Source organism: Cetorhinus maximus, chromosome 10 (genome assembly GCF_964194155.1).
Source record: "Cetorhinus maximus chromosome 10, sCetMax3.hap1.1, whole genome shotgun sequence".
NCBI classification, from domain to species: Eukaryota; Metazoa; Chordata; class Chondrichthyes; order Lamniformes; family Cetorhinidae; genus Cetorhinus; species Cetorhinus maximus.
In genome coordinates this window covers 17,986,790-18,007,742 of record NC_135888.1, presented here as the reverse complement: position 1 = coordinate 18,007,742, position 20,953 = coordinate 17,986,790, and the positions used below count along the sequence as shown (strand labels likewise).

Here is a 20,953-nt window from a genome sequence, read left to right as displayed (position 1 = left end):
ACCTCCCTCCCTCTTTTTCTTATAGAGCCATATCGAATTTTACAACAAAGAAAAAGACCGTTTGGCCATTGTGCCTGTGTTGGTTCTTTGAAAGAGTTGTCCAATTTAGTCCCACACCCCAGCTTTCTCCTCAAAATGCTTCGCACTAGTCCTCTTAAGTACATGTCTAATTGTCTTTTGAACCATCCTGTGGAATTTGCATTCAGGTTGGTGCATTCCAGATCTTAACAACCCTCTGTGCTTCCTTCCAGGGATTCCTTAAAACCTAGCTCTTTGACCAACCTGCTAGCTCCTTATGTGGCTCGGTGTCAAACTTTGCCCAATAACATTTCTGTGAGGCGCCTTGGGAGGTTTTACTATATTAACAGCGCTATATAAATGCGGTTGTTGTGGTTGTGGGATCACATGACTGACCTGACACAACTTTTTTTGAAAAGTGGCAACTACAGTTCACAATGCATTGCAGCATAACGCACCTTTGTCTCTGGAAGGTTGGAGTTTGTCTGATGTGTTTATCTCATTCCTTTTTCCTTTTCTGGTCTAATTTCTCATGTGTCTCTCGAGAACACAGTTCCATAACTGATTCTAAACACCTCCCACTCTTTCTGTTGGGAAACATTGTGTGGCTTAATCTGTGGAATTTTCTAGCCCAGAGGGCTGTGGATGTTCAGTCGTTAAGTATATTCACAGTTGAGATTAATAGATGATTGAACACTTAGAGAATTGAAAGATATGGGGATACGGTGCGGAAATGGAGTTAGAGTAGGGGACCAGCCATGAAAGAGGGCGTGGGCTTTGTGGGAGGAGTGCCATATGGCCAACTGCTCCCCTATTTCTTATGTCTTCAATACACTGGTCTGAGGAGAGATGGTTGATCGGTCAGGTGCTGAGTCAAGGGAACATAAGGCAGGTTTCACGAGAGACACGAGTCTGAAGGCTGATGGCAGAGTGGGATAGAAAGTCTGAGATATTATGGGATCAGGGCCCAGGAAGCAGACCGGAGGGCAAGGGCTGAGCAATTGCCTCAGTTCCTGGGTCAAGTCTTGATCACCCTTGTTTTTTTTTACAGAAATTCAGATGTACGTGTGCAATAAAGAGCGATACGGTTTCCTCAACATTCCCGGAAAGCCCCAAAGCACATTGGAAGAAGACCGCCTGAACTTCGTGCATCTTATGTTGGATGCCATGAGTAAGACCACCCTTGAATGCAGTTTTTTTGACCCATTAGGGACACAGTGGAATAGGTATGACAGCGAGCAAAAGCTATAGGGATAAGCATGGACATAGGTAACGGAGAAACCTCCCTGAGCACCGAGGCCCCCTATCCTGGTGTGAGGTATGGCAGCGTCACCTGTCAGGGCCATTGATATTGTCAAGAATATTGGAACACCGTCCTGAAACATTTTTGTTTCCTCTAAATTTCCTTCTGCAATAAGAGAGAAATTATCACTTTAATGTAACTTTAATCGCTGGTTTGTCTCCTTCCCCAGAGATTAAGTTGGGGAGAGGTTTCAAAATGTACTGGCCCAAATGGTCTTATTTCATACTTTCTTATACCCTCACAATAGGGGGAAGATGATAAACAAGTCCAAATAAAACCATTGCAACATTTCAAGAAAGGTTTGTATTTTTGAGACCCTCACTACCTTATTAGTTAATCCAAAAGTACCATTTTCATTCAAAAGGACTCATGTGCAATATGTTCTCCTTAATGATATACAAACCTAAATCCTGAAAATTCTTGCCTCTCTGTCTTCACAAATTGTCCTGCCTACTGCATAGATATGGTAAAAAAAGACTTGTGTTTATATAGTTCTTTTCACGATCATTGCTGTAAAGTGCTATGAGACATCCAATGAGGTGTTTTTTGAAGTATAGTCACTGCTGTAATGTAGGAAATGCGGTAGCCAATTAGCGCACAGCAAGCTCCCACAAACAGCAATGTGATCATGATAGGTAATTTGTTTCTGTGATGTTGATTGAGGGACAAATATTGGCCAGGAGACCAGGGATAACCCCGCTTCACTTCTTAGAAATGGTGCCACAGGATCTTTTACGTGCTTCGAGAGGGCAGACGGTCTCTCGGTTTGACGTCTCATACAAAAGACAGCACTTCCGATAGTGTAGCACTCCCTCATTACCGCACCAGGACCTCAACTTTGATTTTTGTGTTCAGGTCAGTCCTGGTGTGGGACCTGAACCCGAAACCATGTGAGTGCTACCAACTTAGCCACAGCTGACACTTATAAGCCATGGGTTATAACTACACCGATTAAGGAGTTAAGAAAGATCATTGTTCTGATTTCGGTAGCCATCAGTAACTTTTTTATTAAAAAGCAGAGGAATTTTGAAATCCCAGTTATTTACGAAGAGAATGAAGCTACCCGGGGGAAATATCTTCATTCTCCAGAAAAGTTATAGCAATTGACAAAGTAGTTCAAAAAGGCAGCTCACCACCACCTTCTCAAGGGTAGTTAGGGATGGGCAATAAATGCTGGCCTGGCCAGCGATGCCCACATCCCATGAACAAATAAAAAAAAGCTCCGTTGTGCTTTTCAAGAAGTGCACTAAAATTAACCGTGGAACCTTGTTAGCCTTAACCGTAGCAAGTCACAGCATCTGTATCCATCTATGGGGCTGAATTTTACGTTGATCAGGCGCACACCCAACCTGGTTCGCGTGAGATGACGTCGGGCGAGTGATATTTCGCTCGGCGGGCACATGCAAAAGTCAGAAGTGCGCCCAGTGACAATTAAGAGGGCAATTAAGCCCATTCATTGCACAGTTGTCTGCTTTTTTTTGTTGCCTTTCCAACCTTACAGTTGGTGGACAGGTGAATCGGCCAGGTGGCCTTTACATTTTCATGACACCTCACCCAAGGGTGGGATGAGGCTTCTTAATGAAATAAAATAAAATTAAAAATCCGCAGGCAGCATTTTTAACATCTATATTTGCAGGTGCCTGATTATGATGCTCGAACATTTTTTTTTCTGTTTTTTAAAGTTTTATTGGAACACTTTCGGGACTGCAGCTCTCTGCTTGCAGGAGCTTTTTCTCGGCGCTCGCCTGCGCCTGCATTGATGTTGTCTCCCGCCCCCACCCTGGCAGTGCTGTGCTTTGCAGCGCATGCTTCATGCTGGCTGGCCGTCAATTGGCCAGCCAGCGTGAAATCATGGTCGGGGGCCAATCGTGGTTGGCGGTCCGTTTCCCGGCCGATCCCAGGCCTGCTGATCGCGCCCACCAGCAGAGCTAAAAATTCAGGCCATGGATTCGAAATCCTGCAAAGAGCCCCCAATTTTGTAACAATCTCAGTAGATTTGTCCCTGAGTGATTTGCAACAATTAACCAAGGTTAGGTTAATAGCATTAGAAAAAGAGTTGGAGTTAAAAGCAAGGGCTACAAAAGCAGACATAATTGAGGTAATAGCACATCTTGAAATGGAAAAAGAAATGAAAAAGTTTGAACTTGAAAAGGAGGAATCTTTTGGTTTCATTCTGTCCATAAATAACTGGGATTTCAAATTTTGTCTGCTTTTTAAAAATAAAATTACTGGTCTTTACTGAGATTGTAACAATGATCTTTCTTAACTCCTTTAAAGGTGTAGTCGGCTTGTGAATGTCAGCCGAGGCTCAGTTGGTAGCACTCGCATGGTAACCTATTTTTTAAAGTAGATGAAATTTGAAATCCCAGTTATTTACTAAGAGAATGAAGCCACACGATTCCACTGTTTAAAACAGGAATAAAATTACTGTACAAGAGTCAACAAAGCAAACACCAAATACTATCTATCCTATACTCTAACATCCAGAATTAACATGAATAAACAGACAAAATGTGATTGACTATAAATTGTACCTTAAATGGCAGATACTACCAAGACAGAAAGGACACTGAGGGGAATATTTTTGCTAGATAATATGGCCACAATGGTGACCTATTGCTTGAGTGACCTTGTTTATTCACCATTGGCATACAAAGCTCTCTTGTAAACAGGTCAGGAGCAACGAGGCAAAGAGGGCCTTATGGTCAATGGAGGAAGAAAGGAAAGTGAGAGACCAGGCTGTGGCATACATCAATTGGTGTTCCCTGTTCTGTCCCAGTTTCTTTCTGGAGTAAAATGACCAAACCCTCAAATCTCCTCAACTGTTGTCCTTTTTTTTTCAAGCTGTCAAGCAATCAGCTAATATCGTAGAGACAGCTAGATTTGCAAGCAGCAATTTAATAGTCACCATGACCATTTGGATTGTGGACAGAAACATATAAACAAAACACAGGAACCATGGCAACTATATCATCTCAGTAATTAAATGGAATTGGAGACTCACTTCTATATTGGAGTGACACTCGAGAATTCCTTCAGAATTAAAGAAAAAAATTCCAGATTCCAGGAGCCTTAAATATTACTATGTGTAAACATTAGTTTCATAAAATCCTCTGTTTCTGTAGAAGCCTATATATTTTAAAAGGAACAATAGTCCTAATGTTATAAAAGAAGATAGGCTGGCCAGTGTCTGCCTTATTTAATAAATTCTGTGTTACAACATTGCTACTTAGGGGTGGGGCTGGGGAGCAGCCAATTTACAATTTGGTGGAACAAAATCAGAAAATGCTGGAAAAACTCAGCAGGTCTGACAGCATCTGTGGGGAGAGAAACAGAGTTAACGTTTCACGTCCGTATGACCCTTCTTCAGCTCTGAAGAAGAGTCATACAGACTCGAAACGTTAACTCTGTTTCTCTCTCCACAGATGCTGTCAGACCAGCTGAGTTTTTCTAGTACTTTCTGTTTTTGTTTCAAATTTCCAGCATCTGCAGTATTTTGCTTTTATCTCACAATTTGGTGGTATGATGGGACTGCTGCCCATGGTTTTCTGCTCAGCCTTGATGTCACCCTAATATACGAGATGTCTGCCCCCATACAATTTTTAGCCAGTAAGTTTAAGGCATATCAACCAAAAGAATAAACCTCAGCAGTGCCACTTTTATGTATGTCAACCTGCAACACTTAGAATTAAGCACTAAATTCAAGAGAACGGGCTTCCTCTTTTAAAAGCTAATGAACAAACCCGGTGTGCCGGGACACAGAAATAAAAACAGAGAATCTTGGAAAAGCAGAGTGGGTTGGTCAGTAGTTTGAATGGAAAGAGGCAGGTTAAAGATTCCAGAGACTCTGTCAGATTAATCTGTTATACCCATCAGTTGGTTGCAGCACAAAGGTGACCATTCAGCCCATCATGTCCATGCTGGCGCTCTGCAAGAACAACTCGGTTAGTCCCACTCCCCCTGAAAAATTTTTCTGTTCAGACGAATATCCAATTTCCTTTTGAAAAGATTGAATCCGCCTCCACCACACTCTCTTAGGCAATGCAGATCCTAAAAATTCACGACGTAAATAAGTTTGTTATTATATTGTCTTTGGTTCTTTTGCCAATTGCCTTAAACCAGTGTTCTCTGGTTCTTGACTGTTCTACAAATAGGAACAGTTTCTCCCTATCTACTCTGTCCAAACTCCTCATAATTATGAACATTTCTGTCAAATCTCCTCTCAGCCTTCTCTTCTCTAAGGAGAACAGCCACAGCTTCTCCAATCTATCCACATAACTGAAGCCCCTTACCCTATGATCCATTCTGGTAAATCGCAACACCCTCTCTAAAGTCTTCACATCCTTCCTAAAGTGTGGTAGCCAGAATTGAACACACTACTCCAGTTGAGGTCAAACCCAGTGTTTTATAAGAGTTCACCATAACCGCCTTCAAGTTAATTCCAGATTTTTTGATTTTTATTTCATATCACCCCTTTCAAGTTTCTTTTTTTTTAAAGGGACCTTCACCACTTACGAACAAATCTATTTAAGCACAAAAAAAAATGAATGAGACCAGATCATGTATATTTATTATCACCTTTGAATGTTTTTTAAACTACAAGCCAGACCATATCAGATTATAGTTTATTGTGCTGAAAGAAAATTGGACAGTATTTAAAGGAGTGAGATTGCCTCAGTAAAGAGCTTTTGGGGATTAAGTTCAGCAAGGGTGCAACATGATTCGAGAACTCTATTACCTTGCCAGCTGAAACAATAGTATTTTGTTGGAGCAGACACGCTGGCATCTACACTATTAACGTTTGATGTTTAATGTTATAATCAACAGTGCATTGCTAGCATCACATGCATACCACACAGCTTTTAAAAAATTCATTAATGGGATGTGGGCGTCGCTGGCTAGGCCAGCATTTATTGCCTACCCCTAATTGCCCTTGTTCAGAGGGCATTTGAGAGTCAACCACATTGCTGTGGGTCTGGAGTCACATGTAGGCCAGACCGGGTAAGGACAGCAGATTTTCTTCCCTAAAGGATATTAGTGAACCAGATGGGTTTTTACAACAATCGACAATGGTTTAATGGTCATCATAATACTTTTAATTCCAGATTTTTATTGAATTCAAATTCCATCATCTGCTTCAAACCTGGGTCCCCAGAGCATTACCCTGGGTCTCTGGATTATTAGTCCAGCGACAATACCACTGTGCCATCGCCTCCCCCAAGTGCATGGTTGAAACTGCTTGTTATTTAATAGCTATCGGAAAAATTGGTTCATGGTGTTATAGAGTGAGTTTCAGGTCTCAGTTGTGCTTCTGTGGAGTGTAGAGACCCATTGCTGCACTACAGTGAGAGGAGAGAAAGTAGGAGAGAGAGAGACAAGCTCTCACCCCCACCATCATCCCCGTCACTCACCCTCTCCTGATGGTAGTCGTCGTCCTCCTTCAGGTACCATGCCCTAAGAGGGCATTGACGACTGTGGATTACCATTCAGGACTCGAAGGCCACGGAAGGTGCGTTCATAACGTGGCCAAACAGGTATATTATCAGCCTTTGAATCCTTCCAATAGGCATGATGACAGGCGGTAAGAATGGGTGAGTTTCCTGGTCGGCCATACTGTAGAAGGCAATGGCAAACCACGGCAGTATAAGTGCCAAAGTGCCCACTTGCTCTCTCTGCTGCTGCTGGCCTGGAGTCAGGATAGAGGGAAAACAACACTTTTTTTAAAGGATGTTACTGCTTCCCTAAAAAAAAGAAATGTAAAAAATATTTGAAGCGGAGTCAGTAGCTTAAATTAACAAAAACAGGAACAAAATAGTTTCCTGCTCTGGCAGCCTGTAATTTTCCAGAAATTAAAGTGAAATCCTGGGTTGGTAAGTGCAAAAGCAGAAAATGTGACTAACCCACGCTGCTGGCCCCTTTTCATCAAGGAAATAGAGGACAATAGAGTTTAAAACCTCGCTGGGCTCCTCCCCCGGTGGCTAGTTGGGCTAAGTGAGCCTGCTGACCAAAGTCAATCCTTGTCTGGCCTGAATTAGCTAATCTCAGTCACAGGTTGCTGCAATTGGACTTGATGTCGCTGGATGAGGAAGGCGAGTGTGTAGTGGGAGGTTAAAGATCCAAGATACTCTTAACTGATCTCCAGTGCCCCCTGCTGGAGAATGAGACCCGGCTTAGCTATAAAGTTCCCCTCATGGTCGAATGGCTTTTGAACTCCCTGTCTGAACTCGCCCGAGCACAAGGTGTCAAGAGGGATAACAGACCCGAATGTGAGTCAGTACCTTCAGAGGACGAGGAGGAGAGACAATTGGGTGAAAGAGGAGAAAAGCTGGTCGGTCTGCTCCCTCCACACTACACCGTATCCTGCCATTAATTGCCTTTACTGGTTGGATTTGGGTTTCTTGGGTAAACACAGATCTCTTTGTCTGAAAGAAAACTTGAGTCCAAACAAACCAAAGATCCTCCTATTCATATTGCTCAGCATTTTGAGTGATTGCAGGCAAAGGGTATTCTAGAGGTAACCACTTGCTGCTAGATGTGCTTTAAGTAGGTCATAATTTCAACATTATGCAGTAAAATCTTTATTATCCAGCATATGCATGGAATAGGTGGTGCTGGTTAATCAAAATGCCTGTTAACCGAGAGTTCCAATCACCAATGGAATATAAGACAATACTGTAGCGTGAACTAATGTGCAAGCACTCGGGAAGTAAAGAGCGGTATTCTTTTTACTTCTAATCTTTAACAGTACATTAAAACATAAACTTAAGTATAAAATAAGACAGTACACAGATACGGGTTCTGGATAACTTTGTAATTGCTTCCAGTTGGTAAAGTGATGATTCATATTAGGAGGAAGGGCTAAGACGTTGAATAGAATGCTCAAGCTCGCTGTGTGGAAACACACATGAAGAAGTAGGGTACCTTAGCAGAGTGTGAAAAACAAGTAACCCTCCCTGCCCCCAAACAGAGATGCATGCATTCCTCCCCACCACCACCACCCCCACCCCAAAGGGGACTTGTATCTAATCATTTTTCTCCCTTTGTTTTCCCTTATGAGTTCCTCCCACTCGCTTCAGCAAGATCGTTGCCAACCTCACCTCCTGGTTTGCCACCTGCAACGCACATAAATGAGGATCACTGTAGATGAGGCTTCACTCCTTAGCTGGTTCTGCGGGAATTGATCCCCAAGCCAGAGTGGTACTGTAGCTGCCCCTCCTGCAGCCAGAGCGGACACCACAAGACATCACAGCGGGCCTCCACTGCGTCCTAAAGGCGCTTGAGGGCTGCAGTCTTTTTGCCTTTTGTGGACATCTTCCCTGCAGCAGTCCTGGGCTGGAAGCACTGAGCACGGCTGTACTTTAAATGTGGTGCCTGGCATGATGAAGCGGCGAGGTGATGGCATGGCAGGCGAATTAGAGCCCACCCGCCATGGAAATAGCATATTTGCCGGGAACGTATAAGTAACGTGGCGGGTTTGGGATGATACGGCGTGAAAACCCGGTATCGTGGCCGGTGGTTAAAACGTCATTTTACCCGCCTGCTACCGCATTTAGCGCAAACCTAGGATGATTCCGACGTGGGTCTCTGGATTACTAGTCCAGTAACATAACCACTATACTGCAATCCCCACTGCCCTGCTTATGAACAATAGCAACAACTTGTATTTGTAAAGCTTTTCTATCTGAGTAAGATGTCTCAATGTGCTTCAGAGGAGCATTATCAAACTTCAGATTAACTGAGGGCTCTTCTTGGTCTTCAGCCAGGCTTGGCAGGATGAATTAGGCCAGTTGAGATACAGAGCAGCTGAGAAACTCGGTGGCTAGATCAGGGTTAGAATTTCACCCAGTTTCAATAGCTGAGCCCTCTTCACACACAATGCAAACAAGGTGGATTCCTTTGGCTAGGAATTGTAAATTCTTAAGTGGAAACCTGCGGAAGACATTATCTTGCCAGACCGGGTCTGGTGCGCTTAGAAGTACACCAGTTTCCCTGGGCTGCTGAGTGACATGATGGTGCCTGGTCTAGAAAGAATCTGCACCCACTCTATATGTATGGAAGATGATAGTGAGCCAGGATGATCAGACAGGAATCTGACTTTAATAATTCCTAGCTCCCATGTACTTATTATTTCCTAATATACAATGTGAGGTTGGTGGGAACAATTTAATAATAGATATGATATGTAGTTGATGCTTAAGAAGTATGATTTATATTCAAGCAGTATAAATAAAATGACTTGATATATATTAGTAAATATAAAATTTTTGTGTGGTAATTAATATGTATTACATAATACATCAGTATATATGTTTATTATAATCTATAATCATTGCAGATTATAATATGCAACTGGTATAGATTTAATACAGATATAGTATATAAATGTTATTACATTTGGTGGAGTGTATATAGTACAATATATTTGGTACATTGTGCATGATGTACTTCAACTGTCCACAAAAGGCGGAATTGTCCCAGATTAAGTGCAATAGTGGGTGGGAAAAAGGACATTTGCACAAAACTCCTAGGGATTGCTAGATACTAATACCAAGGAGTCGATTTTTATCTTCCTGTCATTGAGGAGAATGTGGAAAAAGGGTGACTGACCCACACATATCCGTGTTTCCTGTCCAGTGGGAACAGTTAAGATTGATCCCAGTGCACCCAAAATATCCCATTACTCAACACTGGCTCTCTGATCATTCAAAAAATAATGTTAAAAGTTATATCAATATACTAAACATTTGGCATGATCCAGTAGTATTTATCTGAGAGCCTAGTTCATTCAAGTTACTGTACAAACGTACGATGAACTGTTGATGTTGCTGTAGGATTTATATCAGCCAGGCTTTGTCTTTCCTCTTACAGTTGATGGACCCCCAATGTACCCATCGCGATTCACCTACCTCCTGCCAAAGTACCCGGATAAAATGATATTTGATGAGGTAAGCACAGTCCCGAAATGGTGGGGTCTCTCTATGGCTGGAGTAAGAAGCAGTGTTGGAAGTAAAGTTGAGAAAGGGTTTGAGTTTCAAGCTTATCCTACCCACCCATCACTCCTGTTCTTGCCAGTCTCCCACTGGTTTCTGTCCTGGGTTCATGGACTTCAAATTGTTTGTCCTCACCTTCAAATCCCTCTGCTGTTTTGGTCGACTCTACTGCTGCAACACACCCTCACATATCATCTGTTCTTCCAACTCCAATCTCCCCTATATACCCACCAAGGTCTCCCTCCTCACCTCTTCCTCAGCTCCCAAGCCCTGACCCCACCATCATTGTGTTCATTAGGATTCTCTCCCTTAACCTCTTTATCTTGCTACCTCCCTCCCCACTCTCAAAAATCTGCTTGAAAACTCTCTTTGAGTGCACATTTGGTCACCTCCCCGATTTATTCTCTCCGACTTCCTGCTCAATGCTAATCTCTCCTCTTGCAAAGCTCCTTTGGGACATGAAAGGCATTATATGAGCATAAATGTGAATTTACTCATACTGTGGGTAAGTGCCAACATTGACTGGCTGGGTCGAATGGACTATTTCCTTGTAACTTTTATGTGTTGCCATGAATGTTGCAGTTAGCTTTGATGGTTAGGATTGTGATACTTAGTAGCACTGACAATGCAGATTCAGTTCCTGTATTGGCTGCGGTAGTACTTGGGACCTGCCTCTTCTACTTGCCCCATCTGTTATTGCTTAGTAAAGCTCAGACATGCAAAAGAGAGAGATTTTTATGAATATGTTAACCTTTAGACTGCTCAGAGATCCTTTCACCCTAGACCAAGCGGTTTAGTATATTTTTGCTCTCTCATATTGATGCTGAAACAAACACTAACATTACAGTAATAAATTAGGCAAATACAATTATTGTATATTAACTCTAAAATATGATTTAGATGATTTACATGTGTCGGTTCTGCATTCCTTTTTGTTTCTCTTCTTCCCTCTATTCATTTTAATTTGATCGCTCTTGCCACCTAAATGCAAGTTAAATCTGAAATCCTTGTTTCTTCTTGCAAAAGCCTTCCTTTGGTAGTAGTAACACGTTTAGCAAATCTGAGTTTTCATTGGTGGAAAACCATCTGTAAAACTGGGGACTGTGGGGCTGTAACACAGGAAGTTTTTTAGCACAAGGAGGCTTTTTTTTTCATTCTATTGCAGGTTTTTCTAATAAATCTGCAGCGACGCCCAGACAGACGGAAGAGGATGCTTCAGGCATTGTATGAGCAGGAGATTGACTGCAAGATAATAGACGCTGTGGATGGAAGGTCAGTCAGTTTTCATTTGGGCTTGAAGGAGGGAATAAGGGGTATTGGCTATCAGCTCAGCAGATCAATGTATAATTGGGCCATTTACCATCTGCCTGCCCTGGTGACTCAGGTGAAGGTTAAAATCTTGTGAAGGTTGAAATCTTGTGGTGCTATTGAGAGAGGAGCTTTTCAGTGCCCCGTCCAATGTTCTCCAACCAACACCACCAGGAGAAAAGTTAACTGCTTATTTACAGTGAAAACTCGAGCATAGTTCCTGCTTCTGATCCAGTATGTGCAGTGTGTTTGGGCAAAGACAGCATTGGATTTAATTGTCTGGACCCTTCCATATAGAATGACAGCTTGGACAAGGGCTCCAAAAAAGGGGCAAAAAAAACCTTCCAATCAGAAGTTGAATGAAAGTTGACCCTCCCCTGTCTCTGCTGAATCTCTCTCTTTATGCCCCCCACACCCCACCATTATCACTTTTAATTCACTTAAGTCCTTATCTAAGCGTCTGAATAAAATATAAATCCAGGGGTTTAGCAGGGACAGATGTAACCATGATCCATGTGAGGGCAGTAATGAATGGATCTGCAACCAATCGCGAAAATGTGGCTGCAATTTTTAAAATTAAATGTGCCCCATGCAAGTTAACAAGAGTTGACTGAGCCAAAGGGGGAATTTAAAAGGGAAGCCAGAAAATGCGACTGTATTTTCATTTGCGTGTGGAGTTGGGCTTGCATTTGCTTATTCATTAGATAGTTTATTGAAACTGATAAGTAATGTGTTGTACAAAGAGTCAATTTTAATTTTCTTGATGTATCAAATGAACTTTGAAACAAATTATTCTGTTTTACCAGTTTTCTCCTCTCATTTCGAGGTGCTGACTGTATGCTGGGGTCATATAGTGCCAGGCATCATAGTGTCCACTTCTTGGCAGACTATTCCATAGTGAGGTGAAGTGAGGTGGGGGGATCCTCACCTGATATGGAAACATGTGTGCAATTCTCAGTCATTGGTTTTTGTATTTGTTCATACGGTGTGGGCATCGTTGGCTAGGCCAGCATTTATTGCCCATCCTTAATTGCCCTCATTCAGGGGGCATTTAAGAGTTAACCACATCGCTTTGGGTCTGGAGTCACATTGATGCCAGACCAGATAAGGATGGCAGATTTCCTTCCCTAAAGGACATTAGTGAGCCAGATGGGTTTTTACGACAATCGCCAATGGCTTCATGGTCGTCGTCATCAGACTTTTAAAAATTGAATTCAAATTTCACCATCTTCCATGGTGGGATTTGAATCCCGGGCCCCCAAAGCGTTACCCTGGGCCTCTGGAATACTAGTCCAGTGACAATACCACTACACCACTGCAGTTGGAAAGACAAACACTGGCTGGTTATTACCCATTTCTAGCAGGGACATTGAGTTCAGTTCTGGTGCCCGTAATGTCAACTGAAATTGATTTTTTTTAAAATTAATTCATGGGATGCGGGCGTCGCTGGCAAAGCCAGCATTTGTTACCCATCCCTAATTGCCCTTGAGAAGATGGTGGTGAGCCACCTTCTGGAACCGCTGCAGTCTATGTGATGTAGGTACACCCACAGTGCTGCTCGGAAGGGAGTTCCAGGGGCAGCATTTTACTTTCTAACACCGCCACACCACCCCCCTCCCCCACCCGCCCTAGCTGCAGGTTTGGAGGTGGGGTTTCTGTGAAATTCCTCGGATGGTCTTCCCAACAGGTTCCCCCCTGCCCCGACCTCTCTGCAATTTTACAGCGGGACGGGCATGGCCTAGGCCCCACCCCCCACCCCATCCTTGATTTAATTGAGGCCCCCTAAGTGCCACTTTATGACCACTTAACGGGCCCATTTCCCCACCCAGCCTCAATTTTCAGGCTGGCGGGAGGAGGGTGGAAGCTTGGAGAGTAACCTTGCTCAGGTCTCATGGGAGGGGAGACAGGAGGCAGATGGGGCACCTCCATCAACAGCCTCCTTTCAGTGTGACCCCTGCCCACCCCACCCACCCCCTGCAATCCCCTAAACAAGGTCTTGCCTCGTGGATGCTCCCTTCTCCCACCAGCCTCTCCACTTTGAATTGAGGGAAAGGATTAGCGTATGTGAGTTTAAAGAAAGCCCCAGGATTCATTTTGAAGAGTGAGTCTCGTCTTTCGGGTGTTTCACATGCCAGTGAAAGGCATGGACTCTCTTTTCCAGTTAATGTTGTCGGAGTCCCCCTCAACCATCCAAGTTGCACTTAGAAATCTTCTCAATTAATACGTTTTTCTGTGTTGTTGCACTTTGTGTTTTGGTTCTCCAGGGGGTTGAGGATGCTCCATTGTTGAATATATTTAAGGGTGAGATAGTTAGATTTTCAGTATTTCGAAATCAAGGGTATGGGGAACAGGTGGGAAAGTGGAGTTGGGGCAGAAGATCACCCATGATCATATTGAATGGCAGAGCAGGCATGAGGGGCCCTATGGCCAACTCCTATTTCTAATGTCCTTAAGTTTTCCTGCTCTAAACTGGTAGTATCTCACCAATGTGGCCATTCTCCATTTGCAAGCCTGGACAGTGACTGTAGACTGGCCATTTAAGCAAGATGGTTCCTGTTCTCATCTGACGCCAATAGAAGGCTGCTTTGCAATAGAAATATGTTGATCAGGAGCACGAACCTTGGCTGATTTTTCCCTACTGTAGTCCTGCAGGCACTCTGAAGCTAACTATAGTGCCCCTATTTCTGTGCTAGCATAGGTGAACTAACACAGCACAGACAAGGGAATGAACCTAGGACTCCCTTCAAGAAAATAAAGGCTTGCATTTATATAGCCTCTTCCACAGTTTCAGGGATGTCCCAAAGCTCTTCAGTTACTTTTTTGAAGTGTTGTTAGCAAGGTAAGTCAATGAGTACACAGCAAAAATCCCATAAATGTTAGTGAGATGGATTATCTAGTTTACCCAGTGTTAGTTGAAAGTTAAGTATTGGCCAGAGTTCTGGGAGAACTTGCTGCTGTGCTTTGCACATTACCATGAGATCTTTAATCAGTCAGATAGGTGGTCATTTTCAGCATCTCATCCAAGGCCAAAAGACAGCAGCTCCAGCAATGAATTTGCAATGTAACTTGGCTTAGATAATGTGTTCAGAGCCAAAAGGGAGACTTAAACCCCTAAACTTCTGGCTTAAAGGCAACAGTGTCACCATTGTGACACTTACTCTCTATGGACTGTATATATTTTTTAGTTCAGGGCAGGATAATTGTTTGCTGACATTCCTGATTCTCTCTTGTCAGTGCTCTGAATAGCAGCGCCTTAAAAGCTATGGGAATTAACATGTTGCCAGGATATTACGACCCATTTTCTGGCAGGACTTTAACCAAGGGAGAAGTTGGATGTTTTCTCAGCCACTATTCCATCTGGAAAGAGGTATGTAAATTTGGCATGTTGGCTTTATATTTTGTATTTTTTTTTTATTGCAGTGTCTTTGTTCTGCGTTTTGAGTCTGAAATCCTGTGATCCAAAGTGTCATTTCCATAGAAACACAGAAGAGTTACATTAAACATCACACAGTTTAATTAAGTTACTTTCTCTGGAATGTTCTGGATACATCTATTTGCATTTCACATTTGTGTCGTTGAGTAAATTTAGTGGAGGTTGACAGACATTGAATTGTGTGGAGATTTGACCTTATATGGGGTTTCTCCTCTCCTGAGGGTGCTGACTCATTCTCTAGGTAGTTGTATGGGTGCTGGCATCCATTTGCTACCTCAACAAAATAACTTCTTCATATGTGCCTGGGAAGTATATTTTAATGGATGGGGACCATCGCAGACTAACCCAAGTTTCCAGCACTGGATAGCAGCCAGGGACAGCACCTCTGCTTTGACCTTTTCTTTCTTCTGAAGATTTGAGGCATTGAACCTTATTGTATTGGCCGCACCACTAACCAGGCTGAGATTGGCCAATTTGGCACGGGCCAGAGATTGAACTTGGGCTACTCTTGCTTTGCATGACTTGTTACTCAATACAATGTCAAAATACCAGTGAGCCTTAATTTTTTAATCAACTTTCACTACATTCTTCAGGTTCCCTATAAATGGGTCCTGGTGTTGGCTCTGTTGCTGAATGGACTGTGCAAAGTGACACTGAGCTGCGTAGGTCGCATTCAATCCTCCGTCTCTGCTGAGCCTAGTCAGTGACAATGGGTCTTAATGCCAGGGATATAGTTCCCGCTCACGTGCTATGATACTTTAATCAAGAGCTCATTCTTGACCTGCTTAACCATCTCTGGTATGTGTCAGAACTTAACTGCAATCATGCCTTGACCCAGATCTTGCTTCAACTGATATTCAGACACATCATGTGAATGCTTTCCAGCTAGGGTCACTGGTTGAAGATCAGGGGAGTGAACCTTGGCAGATTTTTTCCATTCCAAGCCCAGGAGCATTGTTTGTAGCCTCACTACTGCCAAATACCTGAGATTAATCCAGAGGAAATGAAGCCGGGATCCTCTGGTTACTAAGTAATAGGCCCCTTGGGCCTACACTGCCATTGAATTAGATCATGGCTGATCTACGCTTCAATTCCATTTTCCTGCCTTTGTTCCATGTCACTTGATATTCTTACCAACCAAAAATCTATCTCTGTCTTGAAAACTCCAACTGACCATTCACAGCTTTGCGAGGAAGAGAATTTCAGATTTCTACTACCCTTTGTGTGGAAAAATGGTTCCTGCTTTCTTGCCTGACTAGCCTAGCTCCAGTTTTAAGATCGTGACCTCATGTTCTTGATTTCCTGCGCCAGTAGAAATAGTTACTTCAAGTCAAATCTGTGTGACATTTTAAGTATATCAGTCAGCTCATCCTTCGATCTTCTATGTGGAAAGGGAATACAAGCCAGGTTTGTGCACCCTGGCCTTCTAACACCCGGTACCATTCTGGTGAATCTGCACTCCAAGCCCTTCAAGGCTAATGATATTTTAATGTGGTCACAGGTTGTGGATCGAAAGCTGAACAAGGCTGTGGTGTTTGAAGATGATGTGAGGTTTGAGGCCCATTTTAAGCGGAAGTTGGTGACACTGCTGAACGAAATCAAGGATGTTGGTTTGGAATGGGACCTTATGTAAGTAAATATTAAACATGAAACATTAATCATTTGAGGGAGCTATTCGGTTATTTAAATCAGCACCAATGTGATCTCCTGGAATATCTCAATCTCACAAGGTAGGGAGTTGGAGAGGAGTTCTTTTTCCCTTTTTTTAATGTGTTTCCATCTTTCCCAAGAGGTCATATTGCTCTGGGTGAGTGGGGGTGAGCGTATGCAATGTGATGTGTAAGTGATCACAACTATGTAGGACAGGCTGGATGACCCAGTGTGACTTTAATGTCCTTCATTTTCCTATGAATTGTGCACTTTTTGTAAATAATGTTTCTCACTGTCTTCCTTCATGCGTGTAGATTTCTATTCTTTTGTATGTCACTATTTCCCCCTTTTGTCTCTCTTTTTCTTACACCTGTGTCACACTTTGTCGATCCTCGTTTGCATGGACAGTAAGTGACAGCAAGAATACTTGCCAATCCCAATCCAGTCCTCATTTGATGCCAATACACTGGCATTTTCCAGCAGGAATCACCTGGATGGTGATAAGGAGCAACAACAACTTGTATTTATATAGTTCCTTCAATGCTGTAAAATGTCCCAAGGTGCTTCACAGGAGCATTATCAAACAAGATTTAACACTGACCCACGTATTACACCGTTGGGACAGGTGAGAGAGATTTTGAGGAGAGTGCTAAAGGAGGTGAGGTAGCAAAATGGAAGGATTTAGACAGGGAGTTCCAGCGATGGAGGTATGGCTGTCAATGGTGGAGTGATAAAAATCGGGGATGCTCAAGAGGCCAGAATTGAAGCAACTGCAGTCGATTTTCCCAACAGAGCCATTGCAACATGGCTCTCCGCTATTACACCAGCTCCCAACAACCCCCGCCAACCCTCCCCCGACCCTCCATTCTCTGTCTCTGATCCTGTCACCCTGGGGGTATAAAATTCAGCCCATAGAGTATAAAAGCCAGGTAGTTACATTAAAATCCAAGTTTGAGCCCAGTTGGATTATTGTCTCCAATTCTGGACACTATACTTGAGGAAGTTCATGTAGGCTTTGCTGAACGCCCAGAAGAGATTTACTAGAATGGTTCCAGGTGAGTTTATTATGGAGCAGAGGCTAGAGAAGCTGGAGTTGTCCTCTTTAGAGTAGGGAAGTATAAAAGGAGATTTGATGAAAGTGTTTAAAATCATGAAGCGTTTAGATAGAGTAAAGAAAGAGTAACTGCTTCCAATGGCTGAAGGATCAAAACCAGAGGGTACAGATCTAAGGGGATTGACCGAAGAACCAGATGCAACATGAAGAAAAGCATTTTTTTTTTAGCACAGCGAGCACTTAGGATTTGAAATGCTATTCCTGATAGGTTGCTAGATACAGATTCAATAGTAGCCTTCAAAAGATAATTAGATAAATTATTCAAAGAGAAAAATATGCAGGGATATGGGGAAAAGAACAGGAGAGTGGAACGAACTGGATTGCTCTTCCAAAGAGCCAGTGCAGACATGATGGGCTGAATGGCCTCCTTCTGTGCTGTACTACTCTATGCTTCTATGAACAGCCTGGGGACATTAATGCCAAGCATGATTCAGCCAGCAACTAATTGGCTGGAATTTCCTACCCCTCACTTTGCTTGGGTCAGCCCTCTCTTACTCTGTATTTCTTGGGACCAGGTTCAATAAATGACACCTCAGAATGGGGGAGGGAGTTGCTTTAAAAGAGGATATTTAAAAGACATTAAGTATTAATTTGGGAGAAAATATTTAATTTCTTTCGTTTTCCAGCTACCTTGGGCGAAAACTGGTCTTTCCCAATCAAGAGGAGGCTGTAGCGAATGTCCAAAATCTGGTGGTCGCAGACTATTCGTACTGGACTCTGGCCTATGCCATTTCACTGCAGGGAGCGGAGAAACTGGTCAACTCTGAGCCATTGAAAAAGATACTTCCTGTGGATGAATTCCTTCCCATCATGTATGACAAGCACATAAAGTGAGTCCATCTTAATTTGATTGCCAAGTGGGGTTTGACTGAGGTTGCACTGCTATAATATAGTTAGTGCCTGCTTTCTTCGTGTTTATTGTTAAACCAAGATGAACAGTCAAGGCCTGTGATGTAGGACGCCACCCAGGTTGAAAAACAAAGGAGAGAAGACATAAGTTGGGCAGTAGTGGTTAGGTAAAGCTAAGGCTTGGGTTTTCAGAGTTGGGTTGATTCAGGAGTCCTTCAAAAATGGCGGGCGGGTCCTGATTCCGGGATTCCCGACCCCATTCCCGGGCTGTGCGATTTTCAGGAGTGCTTTTAAAGGGTGCGGGCTGCTTCTTGTCAAAAGCCCGCACCCTGCACTCCAGACCTGGCCGGCTCCATTGCAGAGAGTGGCTATCTTTTACTCCTCTGCAATTTTCATGGAGTCGGGCCAGGTTTATAAAGAGTCATGGTTTACGACCCCTCGGAGGAGTCATGAACCCTAATCTGCATGAGGGGATCTTTCGAAAGGTAAGTTCAAAAGGTCCCCCTCATGCCCCATACCAAGTTACACCCTTCCCATGCACCCTCTATAGCCCCTCATGCTCCCTAAGCCCAGTTGGCCTAGAGCCCAGACTGCTATTAGAATACTAGAACACCTGCTCCCCAGAGGGGAAAGATTGTTTAATTGACAGCTCAGGCTCTCTGATCTCTGTTGTCAACTTCACAATGTTTGTTTACACAAGTTGAGTGGTTTTTGAGATTCAAAGGGCCTGGATGATTGACATTTTCTAGCTTGTAGTGCAGACTTTTTTCAAAACATATGAGAAAGTTACCAATAAATTACTTTATTTCAAAGCTTTTTTTAACACACATCCCAATACACTATAGGGTTCATAGGTTCAAGAAAGTTTGCAGTGGGTCAATGGGCATGGAAGTGTTATGGCTTGGCATAGGGGGCATGAGGAGCCATGGGAGTGGGTGGGTGGAAAGACAGTGCTTGGCATAGGGGACATGGGTCATGGTGCTGGGTGGATGGCCAGAGCTTGGCAATGGTGGGGGCATAAGGTGTCATGGATGGGGCATAGGGAGTGTTTGGAGGATGAAGGAGGGGTGAGGGCTGGTGGGACTTTGTGTTATTTTAACTGGGACAAAGTCCCACAGTGCTGAGGCAGGCCTATTAAGAACTTTGGGATTGGCCACAAGAATCGCAGTGGTCTCGCTCTTGTTTATTCCGATGTCCTAAATCTGTGAGCTGTTAAGTAACACAGCAGAAGGCCGGAGAGATATGTAGAGGGAAAGGAATTTGAACTAACCGCAGTCGTCATTGCTAGCATCCATCAAAATGTCTGGAAAACTGATGTCAGTGTTGAACTGATGCAGTAAATTAAAGGTTGCTGTTGAAGTGCAGGAATTCAGCAGAGAAGAAAAATCCCTTGAGCCTTCTTGAGGTAAGCATGTTTCTTCTCCAAAGGAAACAAAGTTCCTTTACTGGTCAAAGTTGACTTTGCTGTTAGGCTGTGGCCAAGATCGTAAACTAGCTGGATGACTTTCAGACCAATGACTTCACCTATTTGTTTATCGTGTTGCATAAGTCAGCAGTGGCTCAGTGCGTAGCACTCTTGCCCTGAGTCAGATGGTCGTGGGTTCAAATCCACCTCTGGAATCTTGAGCACATAATGCAGTCTGAAACTGGAGGGCTGTTTCAGATGTGATGTTAAACTGAGGCCCTGTTTCCCCTTATGGGTGGACATAAAATCCTATGGCATCATTTGTGGAAGAGCAGAGTTCTCCCCAATGTCCTGGCCAATATTGAGATTTTCTCAAAGACATGGATCCTTTAACAAGGCTGTCACAGACAAAGTAATTTTTTATACGAAAATATATTGGTAAAGGCAGATTTTCATCAAATTGTGTCACAACAGCTTGTATTTATATATTGTCTTTAATGAAATATCCCAAGATGTCTCACAGATATGAAAAATTTAAGGCTGCGCCACATAAGGAGATATTAGGGCAGATGGTCAAAAGCTTGACCAAAGAGGTAAATTTTTAGGTGCGTCTTATGAGGCGGAGAGGTTTAGGGAGGCAATTCCAGAGCTTATATCTTTGGCAGCTGAGGTATGGCCATGTTTGGTGGAGTGGTTAAAATTGGGGATATTCAAGAGGCCAGAATTAGAGGAACATAGATATTTTGGAAGGTTGTGCTGTTATTGAGAGGGAAGATGTTGGCATATTGGCAATGTCACTGGACTAGTAATCCAGAGGCCCAGACTAATGCTGGGGGAATGGATTCAAATCCCACGATGGCAGCTGTTGGAATTTAAATTTAAT

General features: G+C 43.2%; 1 protein-coding gene across 1 annotated transcript in view; it reads left to right on the top strand.

The window, feature by feature from the left end:
• The window catches only part of cercam (cerebral endothelial cell adhesion molecule), a 70,759-nt gene that overhangs the window by 37,503 nt on the left and 12,303 nt on the right, over nucleotides 1–20,953 (top strand). The window contains exons 6-11 of the mRNA XM_078550072.1: nucleotides 1,070–1,189; nucleotides 10,190–10,266; nucleotides 11,477–11,583; nucleotides 14,854–14,986; nucleotides 16,554–16,681; nucleotides 18,443–18,646. Coding sequence (XP_078406198.1) covers nucleotides 1,070–1,189; nucleotides 10,190–10,266; nucleotides 11,477–11,583; nucleotides 14,854–14,986; nucleotides 16,554–16,681; nucleotides 18,443–18,646 — 769 coding nt within the window. The remainder of the gene's footprint in view (nucleotides 1–1,069; nucleotides 1,190–10,189; nucleotides 10,267–11,476; nucleotides 11,584–14,853; nucleotides 14,987–16,553; nucleotides 16,682–18,442; nucleotides 18,647–20,953) is intronic.